The following is a 16,668-nucleotide window of genomic DNA, read 5'->3' as shown; positions in this document are numbered from 1 at the left end:
CAAAACTGTGGGGGAAACGTCTGTGTAGCAATGCAGTGGGAGTCACCGACTCAAAAGGAGACATGGGGAGAGCTGGAGCTTTGATGTCAAACACTGATGGTTTATTTAGGAGCCTCGGCCGGAGTATTCACAAAACAAGTCAAAGAGTGCCATTTAAATTCTGAAGAACTCTACCCCAGACCCATGTATTTAGCTAGTTCAGAGAGAATAATCAACATTGTGCATAACAAGATAGAATGATAACACCTCTATCAGCTGACGCCAACAGGCAGGAACAGGGAGACAGAACACTGAGAGCACAGCAGCCAAGGTTACAGGTGCGTGTGCTCAGACACACAGTATGAACTGATAAACTGGGTCAAAGTTATGGGCTTTGGAAAAAATGTCCCCAACAAAAACTAGATTGCATTCATGTCCAAAAATGAAAACGTATAGGCCTTATTAATGTGTATGAAAATGCACTTCTCGTAAATGGAGAAAACCAGCGCAGGAGATACATCTCTATTAAGAAAAGATGTGTATTTCACCCCTGCCTGTGCATGTCGTACAGTACTTTATACTGTACACAACAAATAACAAGAAACACCGCTTTACATTGGTAGACTTTTATTCTCTATCAGCCATAGACACACTGCAGCCATTTCGTTTTTGTCTCTATGCATTTTGATACAGTAATACATGCCCTTATAGATATTTATATATGCATTGTATATTTATATAACTGGCATCATAACAGAAAAGGGATGCTGATTCTTCAAAATTAAAAGCATACCTGTCACAGTGAACTTCCACTAGTTTGCATTGAACATTTTCCAAATCACGACGTAAACAGTGAGAGTGAAATAAATACATTACATGTTGTAGATACATACAGTAGCGATGCTCTGAGCTGTGAATAATGGTATGGTTAAGCTGTCAAACTGCCTCATTGCGCGTGTGCCTTGTGTATCATCATGTTTAATTGATCATCTGCCCAGCCAATATGAAACTATCTCTGTGGCTAACTTTACCATATTTCCTGTACACAAAAAGCATGGAGGTACTCCTTCCTGACATACAGGAGTGCAAATAAGTGTAAAAATAATGTTGTTTATTTTCTTTGCTGACAGAAACTGGCACACACAGACCCATTCACTCAAAAACAGTAGAGCACAACTACCAAAAACTGGTCCAAAACGTGTTCAAAAGATCAACTATTCACATCTAAAATTAAATAAAACCAAAACCAATTGCCATATCAGACAAGTGACTCTAAAACGCCTATGATGATTGTATTCACCAGTGGCAAATAGAGATTAATTAGGCTGGTAATCGAAAATTACTAGTAAAATTAACTCAAGAACAAAAATAAACCAAAACATCTTGAAAAACATAGTTTAAAATAAGCCTATAATAATTCTGACAATACTATCTCTTTAGCTCACACTTAAACAGACACAGAACAACATCACTCACAGATTCATACAGTGTGAGTCAAGACAAGAATTTAAGGGAAAAAAGGCCCAAAAGAATAAATAAAAGCCAAACATAAAAACACAGAAAGATAGAACAATGAGGAAGGGATAGAGATGCAGAAGGGCAATCCATTGAATTACAAAGCAGTCAAAGCTAGGATCATAATGACAGATGTTGATTAGTCATGCCTTCTCTACTTTACATTAGTGATTATTAATTACTAGCTACTGATGTCGGTGATGTCTAGATTATAGATAATATATAATTCCCAAAGACAGATTACACATAGCCTGCACAAAACACAGCAGCAGCAGCAGTACATTTCACTGTCGATACAGTCTGGTTTTCTCTGTGTGACATCTGAATCAAAAGAGCAAGAGGCTAGTGAGTGAGTGAGATCCTTTTCTAGTAAGGAATATCTGAGAAACTGGTTGTGAGAGGCAGTGCAGTGTGAGAGATATTGTCTTTCAGTCCAAGCACCTACTTAAAGAGTATAGTATCAGTATTTTGCAGGTAAAGTGTATTTACCTTCAGGAGGTTTGTGAGTTAGTGGATGTGAAAGTATTCCTATTTTTTCATTGTGTTTTGTATGTAGTTCTGCCACAGCATCAAGATACAAATGACATGGTAAGTACAACGAATGAGGGAAACTACAGAAGGCTTTCTTTGGTCACCAAAATGCAAAACAACATCAGAACATGAAAGCAAAACAAATGGTGATGAAATGATCATATTCCAGGACTAAAATGGGAAGATAGTGGTAGCTTTGAGGTGCACACTGGGATTGCATGTGGCTTATGCATAGGATTAGGATGGGACTTTAGCATGGGCAGAGCAAGGGTCTTGTGAAGGGTTACACACTCTTCTACTCTTCCTTCTCTTCTTTTTTCTCATGGTTGTCCTCCTCTTCTTTTTTATAGTAGCTGTGAAAGAGTTGGTGGAGATGCTGCTGGAGGTCGTTTGGTTTTGACCCTTTTCTAGGGTTGTTCACTTGCTCTAGAAGGACATGTTTGCGCTGCCCAGCCTCCTTCATGACTGTTCGCCTGTGGGTGCAACCTTTACGCATGCGGGCCCTAGATAGGGAGAACAGAGGGAGAGGAAACAAACAAACAAACAAAGGCGGGTCAGTTTCGACGAAAAATGCAACCCTAAGGCTCTGCAGGAAAGAGATCTTCTGGTTAAGAAACAAAACACTCAAAAATTATTTCATGCTTTGTAAATCCAGCATTCAATTGTGATATCATGCAGAGGAAAGCTAGTTTAAAGCTGCAGAATCCTTGTTCTGGCTTTTTTATCGGAGAGAAAATAAATGATAGAAGAAAAAGTTTTACAGTATGCTACTAAGTGGTTAATGATAGCAAAATAAGCAAACATTAGTCACTATCTGCAGAACTGTTGAACCTACAGCACAAAATACAAGTAGTCACACACACATACAATCAAACAGGTGCAGGTACAGTACTAGACTGTATTGGGTGCACTCAAACACACACACCTCCTGACAACCGTTCCATCTTCTTTGACAGTCTCTCTCTCTACCACATGAGGGAGCTCTGCTCTGCTAAAACCACTTATATAACCTAGTGCCTGGTGGCATGAAATGGAGGGAACATCATTTATTTAATTTGGAATGATTTAATAATGAAAACATAAAAACTGATACTTGGTACTTCTTCATAAGCTTGTGAGATAAAATATGTACAATAATAGTAACAAGGTTATCCACAAACCTGTTTGAAGTCATCCTGGGCAGAGGGTAGGTCAGAGGCCAAAGATGGATCACCGTGGTGTGTCATTTGCCTTTCCCCCTCCACCATCATTGTCTTTTCCTTGCAACTGACCTTACAACCTTCAGCTGCCCCCTGACTTGATGCTGAAAACCCTCCACGTTCTGCAAATGTTACCTAAGAAGAAAGAAGACAGAGCAAGTCTGTTACATTGACTTTTATTTATTACTACTAGTGTAAATGTTGCCCTGTGGTATTTTATCAGATTTTGAGGAACATAATAATGAACACACACATAATTCACATAACACACACCTCTGTTTGATCTCCTTCACTCTTTAGTACAGTCCGCTTTACAACCTTAGAGTATCCATCTCCCTCGGCCATACAGATGGACTCCTGTGGAGCGCCCTCTGATGAGACCTCTTCATGCTCCAAACCATCCGCGGAAACACACTTGCGAATTATTTTACGCGTAACCTTAGGAAGATCACATGTTTAAAAAAACATTAGGTTAATCACATTCGAGAAAGTAACGTTGGCTGTCTCTGAATAAAGTGGAGCAACTATTCAACATAGATCCTTGAACATTTCTGCACACAAATTCACTTTCTTGGTCTTTACTGACCAGTTTAGAAACTGCCATGTGATAATAGATAGAATCGGAGGGATGAAACCCTCTTTAACGGTCACACATGCAGAGCACACAGCACACACAGTGGTCGTTTCTCAATGTCGAGTAAAGCTGCTGCAGAGCCACTATTTCAAGTATACTACGTCATCGAGTGGCGCCGAAGGACTGTTTAAATGCCCAGCATTGAGAAACGGCCACAAAAATGTGTTCTCTGCCTTTACCCATCCTAACTAGTAGGAGCTGTGGGCAGCTATTGCAGAGCGCCCGGGGAGCCATGGGAGTGAGGGGGGAAGGGGGGGTGTCCGGTGCCTTGCTCAAGGGCACCAGGGCAGGACAGGAGGTGAACTGGGACCTCTCCAAGTAGTAGTCCACACTGAGGTCCTGTCGGGGACTTGAACCAGCAATCCTACAGCTCCCAGTCCAAGCCCCTACTGACTGAGCCACTGCCGGGGTTTATATAGGATATTGCTTTACCTTCTTGACAACAGTATGTCCATTTTCATCTTTGTACGTTTCTTCCATCACTGACTGAGAGGGGAATTCAGGCATTTCATCAGCCTATAAGGAAAATAAGACAAACAATAATCAGAAATGCTGACTTAGGTCTGTCCAAAGTTAATGTGTTATTTATCCACTTCAAACACAAGTCATTAAACGTTAAAAAAAGCATAACAGACATATATTTGGCATACAGGAATCAAACTTATATGTGTCAAAAACAACATAAAAAGTGCCCACAACAGCATACAACACCATCAAGAGGTTCAGCCATAGTTGCAAATCAAGTAGCAGGTTTCTTATAAACTCTAAATGATTCTTTAAACACCTGGAATTTGACGAAACGAAAGGCTGTTACACAGTTTACATTTTCACTTCATAGCAAAGACCTAGCATTATTTGAATTATGTTGCACTCTGAAAGTCACACCCTGCATGCTCATACAAAACACCTTCAATCATACTTCATCAGATACCTTTATGACAACCCTCCTTCGCACTATTCTGGTGGTCAAAAATTCATCATCTGAACTTTCTGACATTAATCCGAGCTCTGCGCTGATCTCCTGACCAAGCAACACAAATCCATTGATATTTAATAGATTAAAAACATATGATGAAAAACATGTTTGCTACAAAGCAAGCAATAAGCAGAGTGGTATGGTGCACTTTTCATTTTGAATATGTTACAATTTGATTTAATATCTTACATTGGAAAGTGCAACATGGCAGTCTGTAAGTAACACAAAAACTTTGCAAAGAAATACCATGCGTTCACTTCACATCATCAAGTAATAAAAACATTTATTGCTTATAAAAAAACATGTAGCTTATGTTATTACAGTAAGTGATACAGCCAGTTAAAGGCAGCACAGTGACATGCTGAGTTAGGATGGTTAAAATACAAGTAAAATGAGGGGTATGAGGAGTCTATTAGATCCAATTCATGTGGCCAGGGGTGGGAGGGTTAGCAGACATTCCTCTCTGAAGCAATTATAACATTTGTTCAAGCTCAGTTCCAGGAAAAATCTTGCATGTTGGGCTGGTTTACCAGATCTCATCTTACCCTTGTGAGAGATGTATCAGTATCACAATATTCTCCATTTTTTAAGACTGTAGGTGGTTGTGAAGCCTGGCACAAGGTGAATTCTTCATCCGATGCTTCTGAGTAGTGCAACAATTCTTCACTCTCTTCTTGTACCTTAAAAAAAGGCTCATGGACAAGAGAAGCATCCTCAAAATCTTCGCTTCCAGAGGACAACAAGACCCGTTGGTTCACCTTATTTAGCACTCTTGGATGACTATATTGATCCTTGGGCTGATCTCCTTTTGCACTAGTACTTGTCTCGGGTTCAGTTTCTGAGAAATCTGATCCAGCCTGGTTGCAGTCAAAGTAAGGCTCTGGGTCAGAGTAGTCAAGGGGTGGGCTGTCTGCACAACTATTCACAGCGTCTTCATATGCTGGAGGCATGTGGATATAGATGGTTGCCTCTGGATACCCAACTGGGAGGCTGTACTCCTCATCAGAGGTTAATGAAGTCGTCTCTGCTTTAGATTGCACTGGAGTGGACTGAGAGAAAAAGAAATCTGAGTCTACTGAAGTCAGAGATTCTTCTGAATGCCGTCCACTGGTATTTGGCCTATCCTCATCTGAAGATTTCTCCAAATTCCCTGGGGAGGTAGGTGTCATAAGTTCCTCAAAACAAAAATGTCTTGTGGATATAACTGTCTCTGGAGTTAAATCAGGAACAGACTGAGAGGAGACATCGTCAGTCTGAATGGATTCCAAAAAAGTATCCTCCCATAAAAGTGGAAGTTGAATACTCTGTGTTGATATTTCTTCTGTCAAACCCATTGAATCTTTAGATGATGTAGCCGATTCCAGTTCTTCCCGGTTTTGAAGTAAAATATTTGTAGAATCTTCCTCAGAAACATCATCCTGAGGTATTTCAGACGAACTCTTTGCAGCTATCTTGGGAAAAGACACTGAAGGAAATGTCTCAGTGGCATTTTCGTCATAAGTGCTGGAATGGGATTTGTCCACAGGAATACTTAAGTTCAGTGATTCCATTTCATCAAAACCTCTATTGGGAGATTCTGGAGTTGAAAGAGAGCCAGTAAGGGATACAGGACTATCCTTACGACTTCCAAGGCTTGATGGTGCTGTTTCTTCAGAGGTTTCTGTAAAATGAGGAGTGACTGAGATTATTTCAGGTTCATCTTGAATTGGTGTCTGGAAATGTCCAGGTTCTGTGATGGCTACATTTTTTAAGTTAGTATCTTCTCCAAGCTGTGTAGCAGTTGGCATGCTGACTCTTAGGTCATGACTTCCATCTGTAGGGCTGATACTTTCAGGTGAAAGGCCTTCAAACTCGTAAATGTCATCTGCCTGAGGGCTTTCATCACTCAATTCTGACAATTGGGGGTCAAGTGTCTCTGGTCTGAATTGAAGTTTCATCTTCTCCAGATCTGACAGCAGCTGGTCAAGCTTAGGGGACCCAGTCTCTGGTGGTGTTGGAGTGGACTCTGAGGACATCAGGATTTGGTCATCTGGACTTTCTTGAGCTATCTGACATAGTGAGCCTGGGGTTGCTGGGCTGGGTTTTGCTGAGTCAGACTTTTCGCTTTGTTTGGGGGATGTCAGCATTTGATCTTTTTCATGTAGTGAGTTTCTTGGCTTGGTCAATGTGACATCAGATTGTGATTTACTTAGTTCGTAGTTACCTGGAAGTGCTAATTCTAGTTTTTCAGGGCAAATTGTGTTTGAATCATGTACCAAAGATGGTTTCTCAGTTGGACATTCTTGACTCTTTTCTAAATGAACTTGTTTTTGTTTTGAAGATTCTGAAACGTTTGTCCTCAAAGATGTTGGTGAAACCTGCAAGAAATGATAAAATGGAATGGGAAATAATGAAAAATAAATATGATTTGTGATTTATATTGGTGATGAAAGGAATAGTCAAAAAAGTGTGCATTTGTCAATGACAGGCTATATGACAGCAGTGCCTCAATTGAGGAAATTAACTTGTAGCCCACTTAGGTGATTACAGTAGTATATTATATATGTTAATACTATTTATCATAAAGACCAAATACAATTTTAAATGCATTACTGATTTGTAAAGACCGATAAAGATGCTGCATAATTATGATATTTTGAAAGTAGCCTTGATAATAGTATGATTGGGGATATTTCACTGAGAACATCACTGTCAACAGAAGATCATTTTACAATAATAAAAGGGCACAAGTGAACTTGAGTCAAAAAAAGCCTTTTGTGGAACATGGCAGGTGGACATGCAACATTTAACACTTATTCAATAGGTGTTCAATAGGCTCACTAGTTTAAAGTATGTGTCAAAATTAAAACAATGCTACTGTCTCTTATGCTGCAGGGCTGCCCCACCTTCCAGAAGGTAAATCATTATGTGATAACAGTAATGAAAGAATCCCACTTCATTTACAGAATTCAACATTTGGCAAAGCTTATTGCAGAATTATAGTATGTGTTGTATTGTCCCCTTTTTTACATTTGAGACGATAGATTGTAGACTCTAGTCTAGCTGATGCAAGAGCACCAGTTAGAATAGAAATGTAAAGCTGTTAAGCGAAGACCAAAATAGCGCTATAAAGCATATTGCAATCTACAAAATAACATATAGCACCTTATGGGGAAAGTGGAGACTTGAATCTCCTTCGACTTGATTCAGTCAGGTCAGGCACTTTAAATGAATCCCTTAGTATGTGGGTTAGTATTTTATTTATTATGAGAATGTCCATACCAGGACAAGCATCTCACGTCACTAAGACAGGGTCATTCTCTTAAGTCCATTAGTTGCGCTTCACCAAAATGTTTTGTCTTCTGCTCTGATGCAAACATTCCACAGCAAGACAGTGAAGCTTCTGAGCATTATTAGTAAAAGCTTGGGTCAAGAATTATACATTCAAACTTTAGATATTGCCATATGCATTATGCCATATGCACTGCAACACTGCAATCATTGCTGAACAAAATATTGTGCTGTCTTACCGACACCAAGGAACTTTTGCTCTTGTCCTCGCTCATGGATTTTCTTTTCATGTTATTGGAAAACCAATCTTGGGCTTGTGTCATCTTTGATTGTGATTCAGAGTCAGTCCGTTTATGTTTGTGAACAAATAATCTTCGTTTAATTGGTTCTCTCGTTGCCTTAGTTTGTTCATGGTAAGCCTCCTTTGGCCAGACAGCATGATGACATATATAAAACATTTCGAGAGATGGCATGTGACTCAACTTATTGAAAAACTGGCTACACCTGTGTGATCTGAAATCATCAAATGTAGGTTCTTTGCTGTGGGAGAAGGAATCCTGAAAAAAACCGACTAGTCAGTTTGTGTTTGAGGAGGAAGCTATGGGTTTTGTTTCCTCTTTTCCAGTTTGTGGCTTTGGCAAATGAGGATCAAGTACGGTTGAGTGGGACACTGAGGACTCCTGTAAAAGTTTGGAGTCCGGTATAATGCATTCAAATGGACACGATTTGGACAAATCTTTACATTTGTTTTGATTACAAGACTTCTCAGACAATTTATCAACTGAATCTTTAAAGAAACTAACTTTGTTGCAGAGATATTTTTCTTTATAAAATTGATCATCTATATGTGTGTGTTTTTCTAGGGTAGATTCACAGGATCTTATTTCACGGCAAGAACAATTTCCTTTATAGATAGGATCATATAAATGTGACATTAAGTTGTTAACAAAAGGCTTGCTTTATACACTGTATTCTTTAGTATATATTGTGGATTCTGATGCCATGGATTCATTAGAGACGGGTTGGCGGAGGGTCATTTTTATCTGTGACTCTTGGACTGAAGCAGAGCTTTCAGCAGTTTGTTTAGCTTCAACCAGTAAACTGTGTGAATCTGGTTTGCGCTCGTCAGGGACTTCCTTAAGACAAGAATGAGAACACATTACATCTGAGAGCATTGAAACAGGTGATACTGGCCTATTTTGAGAGTAGTGCAAGTAGTAGTCACAATGTTCTTTACACAAGGCAAAGAATGTTGTTTAACTGACTCCAGATAATGTGGGGAGGATGCTCTGAAGTCTGCTAACCAGTCCTGCAGGGTGGAAAAGTCCAAATCCGATGAGATGGAGTCCGGGGACAATCCCCTGCTACTAAATAACACATCAAGTTTATAGTCTGAAAAAACTGATTTTGGATAATCTGGTCTGGTAGTGTCAAATATGGTTTCTAGACACTAGGGATGTGCATCTCCATCACTGAGGCCGATGCGATGCGCATCTCGATACGTTGCCACGATACGATACATTAACGATACCTTTGAAACACCAGGCGATGCGATACGATACGATACGATTCACCCCTGTTGCGATACAGTTCGATACGATTTAATTCAACATTATGCGATTCGGGGCGATACGATGCGATTCAACACGATGCAAAAATAATGATACTTCAATATGGTACGACAGAGGGTTTTTGTTTTATTCCTTATATGCAGCAAATCATACATTAACAAAAAAGTGCTTTACATATTTGGTACTGCACATCCCATCATGCCGTTTATTTTTTTTACCTTTAAAAGGTCTCCAGAGTACAATTGTATAACACCTCACAGTTAAACAATGTAAGGATGCATTGCTCATGATTAACAATGTGCAAATAACAGCTACCATAGAGCAATGCCCATACAGCTGCCAGCCTGATGTGCTTAACACTCAGAGGCTAACACACCAGTGAGCAGAAAGCAGTGGTTTCTATCTGAACAATAAAGAATACAAATAACCTTTCACAAACAGGTATTTCATATTTCATAACTGCTTACAGTAAGGAAGACATTTAAATGATGATTGGCCATCACAGGCTGCTGTAAACTAAACACCTCTCTCTCTGACAGAACACCTCACTGAGTGATTTAACTCATATGTCTCACTTTCAGGTTTCTCTTTTCAGCCGCAGACCCCACATCGCCTCTTTCTGTGCGTCGCTAAGTTTCTCGTACTACTTGTGTACTTTAAAGCGGCTCGGCATCGTTAACAATTTGCGAGTGATTTTTCAAGTTGTCCGTCTGTATTAATAGTGCCGCTCACATATACCATCAGGACGTTACTGATGGGGTGCGGCTGCGGAGTGATACTGTGTGAATGCAAGTCCGTATCTAGTACGGATCTATGTATCATGGCTGTAGACCTGTTAAGTAATAAAGATACCTCATACAAAGGTCTACGGATACCTTATTACTCTCCATGACCTGCGGTCAACTATATAGCATAAATGACTATCACACCGTCTTTCTTGAACAATCCGAAGTGTTGCCAAACGTTTGATTTGTAGTTATTTTTCGGTGCGCTGTGTTTCTCTTTCTCCTCAACTTCCGTGTGTGTTGATAACTGAGACTCTCGTTATCAGTAGTGGCGAAGCAAATATCAAAGATCGTCTCTGCTGAGCGTTGACAAGATGAGGGGATTTTATATGAATTAATCGTTTTTTTACCGATGCAAAGACGCTACGCAATCGATGCATCGCGAGTTCAGCCCGGTTCAACCCAAACTGTAGCCGATGTGCACTCTTTCAACCGGTGCACTCGCATCTTGAACGTTTATGCCGGTGCACCGATGCGAATCGGTGAATCTTAACATCTCTACTAGACACAGATCAGTACCTTCCCAGTCTGAAAATGATGATTGTGGTGTGAATGACCTGTTCCTTGAAGATTCCACATGTTCACCCAAATGCTGATAACTGTACTGAGGAACAGGTGAGTCTGGAGAGAGTGGCCTATGTTCACTTTGAGATGCCACTGACTCTGGGGAGGATGCTCTAAAGTCTGCTAACCAGTCCTGCAGGTGTGAAAAGTCAAAATCAGATGACATGGAGTCCGGGGACAATCCCCTGCTACTAAATAACACATCAAGTTCATAGTCTGAAAAAACGGATTTTGGAGAATCTGGTCTGGTAGTGTCGAATATGATTTCTGGACACAGATCAGTACCTTCCCAGTCTGAAAATGTTGATTGTGGTGTGAATGACTTGTTCCTTGAAAATTCCGAATCGTAAAAGGTATGGGGAAATCTGAGCTGAGGAACTGGTGAGTCAGGAGAAAGTGGTCTTTGTCCACTATGAGACGCCACTGCCGTGGGAGACTGTGATTCCACTTAAGTGACCCAGTCCTCTATTGAGGAGTGAGTCCACTTGTTGTCTGATGACTCTAAATGAGGCCAAATAGGAACAAATTCAAATGGTTTGCAGACCAACAAAGCTTCTGCTTGACTTTCATGCGTTAGGCCTCGCACAACATCTGCATATGTAAGAGCTCTTGTTGTGGACAATGGTGGGGACCCAGATATAGTTATTCTTGATTGTTCAGCACCAACTGGTAAAATAGACGAATCTGGCGAATCTGGTCTATTTTCATCAAATAATTCCTCCAGACAGAAGCCGTAATACTCAATATCTGACAGCGTTGAAAAAGGTGATACTGGCCTATTTTGAGAGTAGTGCAAATAGTAGTCACAATGTTGACTCTCCATTTGGAAAAATGTCATTGCACAAGAGAAGGAATGTTGCCCAACTGACTCCAGATAATCTGGGGAGGATGCTCTAAAGTCTGCTAACCAGTCATGCAGGTGGGAAAAGTCAAAATTAGATGACATGGAATCTGGGGACAATGCCCTGCTACTAAATAACACGTCAATTTCATAGTCTGAAAACACTGACTGGGGAGAATCTGGTCTGGCAGTGTCGAATATGATTTCTGGACACAGATCAGTACCTTCCCAGTCTGAAAATGTTGATTGTGGTGTGAATGACCTGTTCCTTGACAATTCCGAATCGTAACAGATATGGGGAAATCTGAGCTGAGGAACTGGTGAGTCAGGAGAAAGTGGTCTTTGTCCACTATGAGACGCCACTGCCGTGGGAGACTGTGATTCCACTTTTGTGACCCAGTCCTCTATTGAGGAGTGGGTCCACTTGTTGTCTGATGACTCTAACTGAGGCCAAATAGGAACAAATTCAAATGGTTTGCAGACCAACAAAGCTTCTGCTTGACTTTCATGCATTAGGCCTCGCACAACATCTGCATATGTAAGAGCTCTTGCTGTGGACAATGGTGGGGACCCAGATATAGTTATTCTTGATTGTTCAGCACCAACTGGTAAAATAGATGAATCTGGTCTATTTTCATCAAATAATTCCTCCAGACAGAATCCGTAATACTCAATATCTGACAGCGTTGAAAAAGGTGATACTGGTCTATTTTGAGAGTAGTGCAAATAGTAGTCACAATGTTGACTTTCCATTTGGCCAAATGTCATTGCACAAGAGAAGGAATGTTGCCCAACTGACTCCAGATAATCTGGGGAGGATGCTCTAAAGTCTGCTAACCAGTTCTGCAGAAAAGAAAAATCAAAATCAGAAGAGATGGATTCTGGGGACAATGCCCTGCTACTAAATTGCACATCAAGTTCATAGTCTGAAACTTCTGACTGCGGAGAATCTCGTCTGTTCTCATCAAACTTAATTTTATTTGGAAACTCGAAAATGAATGTTGGTCTCTCCACCAAGTTAAAGACCATTGGAGTGGGTGTTGGTTGTTGTTGGAAAATGTGACAAGACTCTCCAGATTTGTTTTGATATGAGAGATCAGAGTTTTTTGTGAATGAGTTTTGTTTTTCATTGTGCATTAAGGTGTTTTGTTTAATGTTTGTTAAATGATCATCGGAATGACGTTGTAATTGTATGCATTCAGAGGAATTTGGATTTAACTTAGAAAACCAGTAATCAAGGAAAGATTGACTACTTTTCTGTGATGGTTTTGGTGCTTCGGATGAGGATGGACATAGCTGAAATGACCCTGACTCGTTTTGACTCAAACAGTCTGTATTTGCACTATAGATACTTTTGACATCAGCATGTGAAAGGTATTTTGAGGCTGGAACATCAGTACCAAACATCGGTGCCCTTTCTTCAGCTCTTACCTGCCATGTCAATAAACCTGGTGCATATCTGCTTTTTTTATCGTAACATTTATCAAGAGGTGATGGTGCATTCATAGAATATTGCAAACGATTTGAAGCTACTAATTCTGTTGTCAAAGGGTCACCCTGACACAGTTCAGTTGGGTAGTTGCAGAATGTAGTGTAAGGAACTGACGTCAGTGGTTGCAAGGGTAGATTTCCCCTTCTATATAGTAAATAATAATCACAATATTGACTCATAAGTTGGGCACGAATAGGTTCTGAGAGTAAGAGTTCAACAAATGAGAAACTGCACTGAGAAGTCTGTGAATCTGGCGAGGAAGGTCTTCCGAGAAGGCCCCTTTCATTAACAGGTAACAATAGGCTACCCTGCTCCTCAGATGCCAAATTATCAGAGGTGAAGGGGCTGTATTCTAAAAAGGTGAAAGGAAATGTCACATCATCCTCAGGTGCTTGTTGCACAAGAGAGTTGCTATCAGTTGAGTCAAAAGCCATGTGAGAAGGGCAACTCGTTGTAAGACTGTCAGGAAACTTGGTCTCTGGTTCCTTCATTTCAAATGGTTTCATCATGCTGTACTTTGCTGTTGCAATAATGGGTTCAATTAAATCATCAATGAAGGGCATGTTTCCCCAATACCCTTCATTGCACACTTTGGGTTTTGTATTATCTTTCTTGCCTGAATTGATGTGTTTGAACCCCTTATCTCTACCTGCAACCAGTGAGATCTTGTCATGATCAAACAGTACATCAGTACACTTCTGAGAGAGCCTGCTTTTTCTAGCTACATCTGTGTCATATTCAGTCATGACCAGAGTGGTTTGGTGGTCCTCTGGTGCTAAGACTAACAGGCTAGTGTCAGGCAATTGACATCTTCTGACAATGGTTTTAGACGTGTCTGTATGCTCTGGTGTATAGCTTGACTTATTGCAAAGCTCAATGAAGTCAGTCTCAGCTTGGTCTGACTCTGATAGGCTCAAACCAAAGTCTCTGACAGATATTGATGATGGTAACTTCAGAAATACAGTTGATTGCCCTTGCTCATCTTCCAGAACACACTGCTTCAATGGTAATGATTGGCTGGTGTCATCTTTGACTTGGCTTTGAATTAGAGGGCCACCTTGGAAAGACCTGGTGAAATAAACACTGCAGCAATCTTGCTGTTCTTTCACTTCGAGGCCATAAACCTGTGTTGCGTGGCTCCCCAGTGCTTCTTCTTTTGAAGTGGAAAGTGTACTCACTTGCTCATTAGAATGATCATTACTTGTAGGTTCTTGTGTAATAAAATCCTCAGAGGTCCACAGGTTAGGGTTCAATTCACTGTAACACAGAAAGAAGACTATGTCACAAAATTAGACTTAGCATTAATATATTTTGTCAAAGCCCCATTTTAAACTAAATATTGTTGTTTAATGACATTGTTCTATATTAACCTCCATAAAAAATAAATAAGCATATGTCTTTATGCTTATTGGGCAAGAAAGGTCAAATGATGTGGGACAATTTCATGCTGTCAATGTGTGATGTAGATTCAGGGAATTCTTTTAAATAAATAATTTACTGTGGGATCTCAAGGTCCTCCAACAGGTCACCATGCATGCTCTCTGAGTGCGTGTGTCCAGCAGGCTCTGCCCAGGAAGTAATATCCAGTAGCGAAGCAACAGATAGGTCCTCTTCAGAAACAGCTGGGGGTGGTCTGCGGTCTGACTCCACCCTTCTTACGATTTGGGGGCTGTCTGCATCCTCTTGAACTAAAGATAGGGCTACTGACACTGAAAAAACACACTTGATGAATAAGCTGAACATTGTGCTCACAAGAAATTAAATATAGCCTGGTTTGAGATAGAGCTTTCAAATTGGTGATTTATTTGGGTACCTTCACTGTGATCCAGTGTCTTCTCGATCTCTGCATATGTTCTAGATGTTTGCTCTTGAACTGACTTGTTCATCTGGGTTTCAATGAGATGGACAATGTCCATGCGGTTGATCTTGGTTAGTCTCTTAATAAGACAGTCCTCTGTGGAGATATTGAAACAATCATTAATAGAATAAAAAACTGTAAAACAAACATATAATTAACACAACAAAGTAATGATTTAGAAATTGCAAATGTAAGTTTACATTACATCTACAGTGTTAATATATAGATCTATAGGATACACAAATCATCACATTCAAACTAAGAAATGTTCAGGACTCAAAGTGTTTTTATTTACAAATCCAACTAAAATGTAAATCAAAATCTTTCAGACCATCAAGCAATGTACCTGTGGCATGTTTGCCCTCCCGCTCAACCCAGCGTTGCAGCAAGGCATGGCTCTGCTCTTGGAGGGAATTAGGATTCTCTGTTCGCACTAATTTAATATCATCTTCACTGAATTCCAGTTCTCTTGCCAGTTCTAGAGCGTTAAAAATGGGATGACAATGTAAACCATTAAACCATATTTTATTTGTTTAGCAGCTAGAACATGGAAACATACAACATAAAAGATACTAGCAAAATGATTACATTATTTGACAACTTACCAGTCCAGCTGAAACCAAGAAGATCTGCAACGATAGCTAATGTCTCCTCTTTCCTGTCAGCATCATCCTGCCAATCCACTAAAGAAATTGCCGTAAGAGCCAGTCATTACGTTTTATTATCATGGTCAATAGTCCAAGGTGTAGAATACCATTACCCATACATATATAAGTAAAGCTTTTTTCCCATTGCAGGTACCAGTCATATATACACAGTATTTGATGCGCATATCTTTATGTAATTAATATGTGAGGATTGTATGGTATAGGCTGTTATACTCTGAAATTAAATGTATGTAATGTTGACATAAATGAACACATAGATGTTGGATTTGTCCCTAAGAAGAGGAGTTCTAACTTGTTTACAGCCTATGATAATTTGGTCACAATTAGCACATTATATTTGTAATCATTAGTACAAGCAATGACAGTAATGTGCTGGTAAAGTGGTGTTGATGTTAATATTAGTAAAGCTGTATTAGTAGTACATGTCATATACCAATAACATACAAATTGTCAAAGCTACTTCTTCTTTAACAATAAGGCCATTCAATCTTGAGATTGCACAAACAGATGTAAAAGTAAATAACCATCATGCAAAACACACACACACACACACACACACACACACACACACACACACACACACACACACACACACACACACACACACACACACACACACACACACACACACACACACACACACACACACACACACACACACACACACACACACACACACACACACACACACACACACACACACACACACACACACACACACACACACACACACACACACACACAGACACAGGAAAATACAAAAAGAAAAGGAAAGAAAAGGAGAT

General features: G+C 40.0%; 2 protein-coding genes across 11 annotated transcripts in view; both read right to left on the bottom strand.

The window, feature by feature from the left end:
• Nucleotides 1-589: 589 nt before the first annotated feature.
• Nucleotides 590-16,668, bottom strand: part of LOC307013998 (uncharacterized protein) — a 69,390-nt gene continuing 53,311 nt past the window's right edge. For 5 of the 10 annotated variants that reach the window (XM_079641654.1, XM_079641655.1, XM_079641658.1 and 2 more), the window contains 9 exons: nucleotides 15,821-15,898; nucleotides 15,562-15,693; nucleotides 15,171-15,311; nucleotides 14,856-15,066; nucleotides 14,536-14,614; nucleotides 4,291-4,374; nucleotides 3,498-3,662; nucleotides 3,186-3,359; nucleotides 2,542-3,042 (listed from right to left, as the gene is read on the bottom strand). In XM_079641654.1, coding sequence (XP_079497780.1) covers nucleotides 2,917-3,042; nucleotides 3,186-3,359; nucleotides 3,498-3,662; nucleotides 4,291-4,374; nucleotides 14,536-14,614; nucleotides 14,856-15,066; nucleotides 15,171-15,311; nucleotides 15,562-15,693; nucleotides 15,821-15,898 — 1,190 coding nt within the window. In that variant the 3' untranslated portion in view covers nucleotides 2,542-2,916. The other 5 variants (XM_079641656.1, XM_079641657.1, XM_079641659.1 and 2 more) reach the window with 3 other exon arrangements.
• Nucleotides 4,386-7,243, bottom strand: LOC307014049 (uncharacterized protein). Its single transcript, XM_079641725.1, has 2 exons — nucleotides 5,380-7,243; nucleotides 4,386-4,879 (listed from the first exon to the last, which is right to left on the bottom strand). The coding sequence occupies exons 1-2, from the start codon at nucleotides 6,958-6,960 to the stop codon at nucleotides 4,772-4,774; spliced, it is 1,689 nt and encodes a 562-aa protein (XP_079497851.1). The 5' UTR covers nucleotides 6,961-7,243; the 3' UTR covers nucleotides 4,386-4,771.

This window comes from Notothenia rossii, assembly GCF_949606895.1.
Source record: "Notothenia rossii genome assembly, chromosome: 1".
Classification (NCBI taxonomy): domain Eukaryota; kingdom Metazoa; phylum Chordata; class Actinopteri; order Perciformes; family Nototheniidae; genus Notothenia; species Notothenia rossii.
Note: the sequence above shows the minus strand (reverse complement) of the source record. Positions and strands in the feature narration are given on the sequence as shown.

Bases quoted from the DNA above. Each gene is read 5' to 3' on its own strand.
- LOC307014049 (XM_079641725.1), bottom strand. From the start codon at position 6,960: ATGCTGACATCCCCCAAACAAAGCGAAAAGTCTGACTCAGCAAAACCC. The intron at 4,880-5,379 runs GTAAGATGAGAT...TTGCTTGGTCAG, and splicing joins CTGATACATCTCTCACAAGG to GAGATCAGCGCAGAGCTCGG.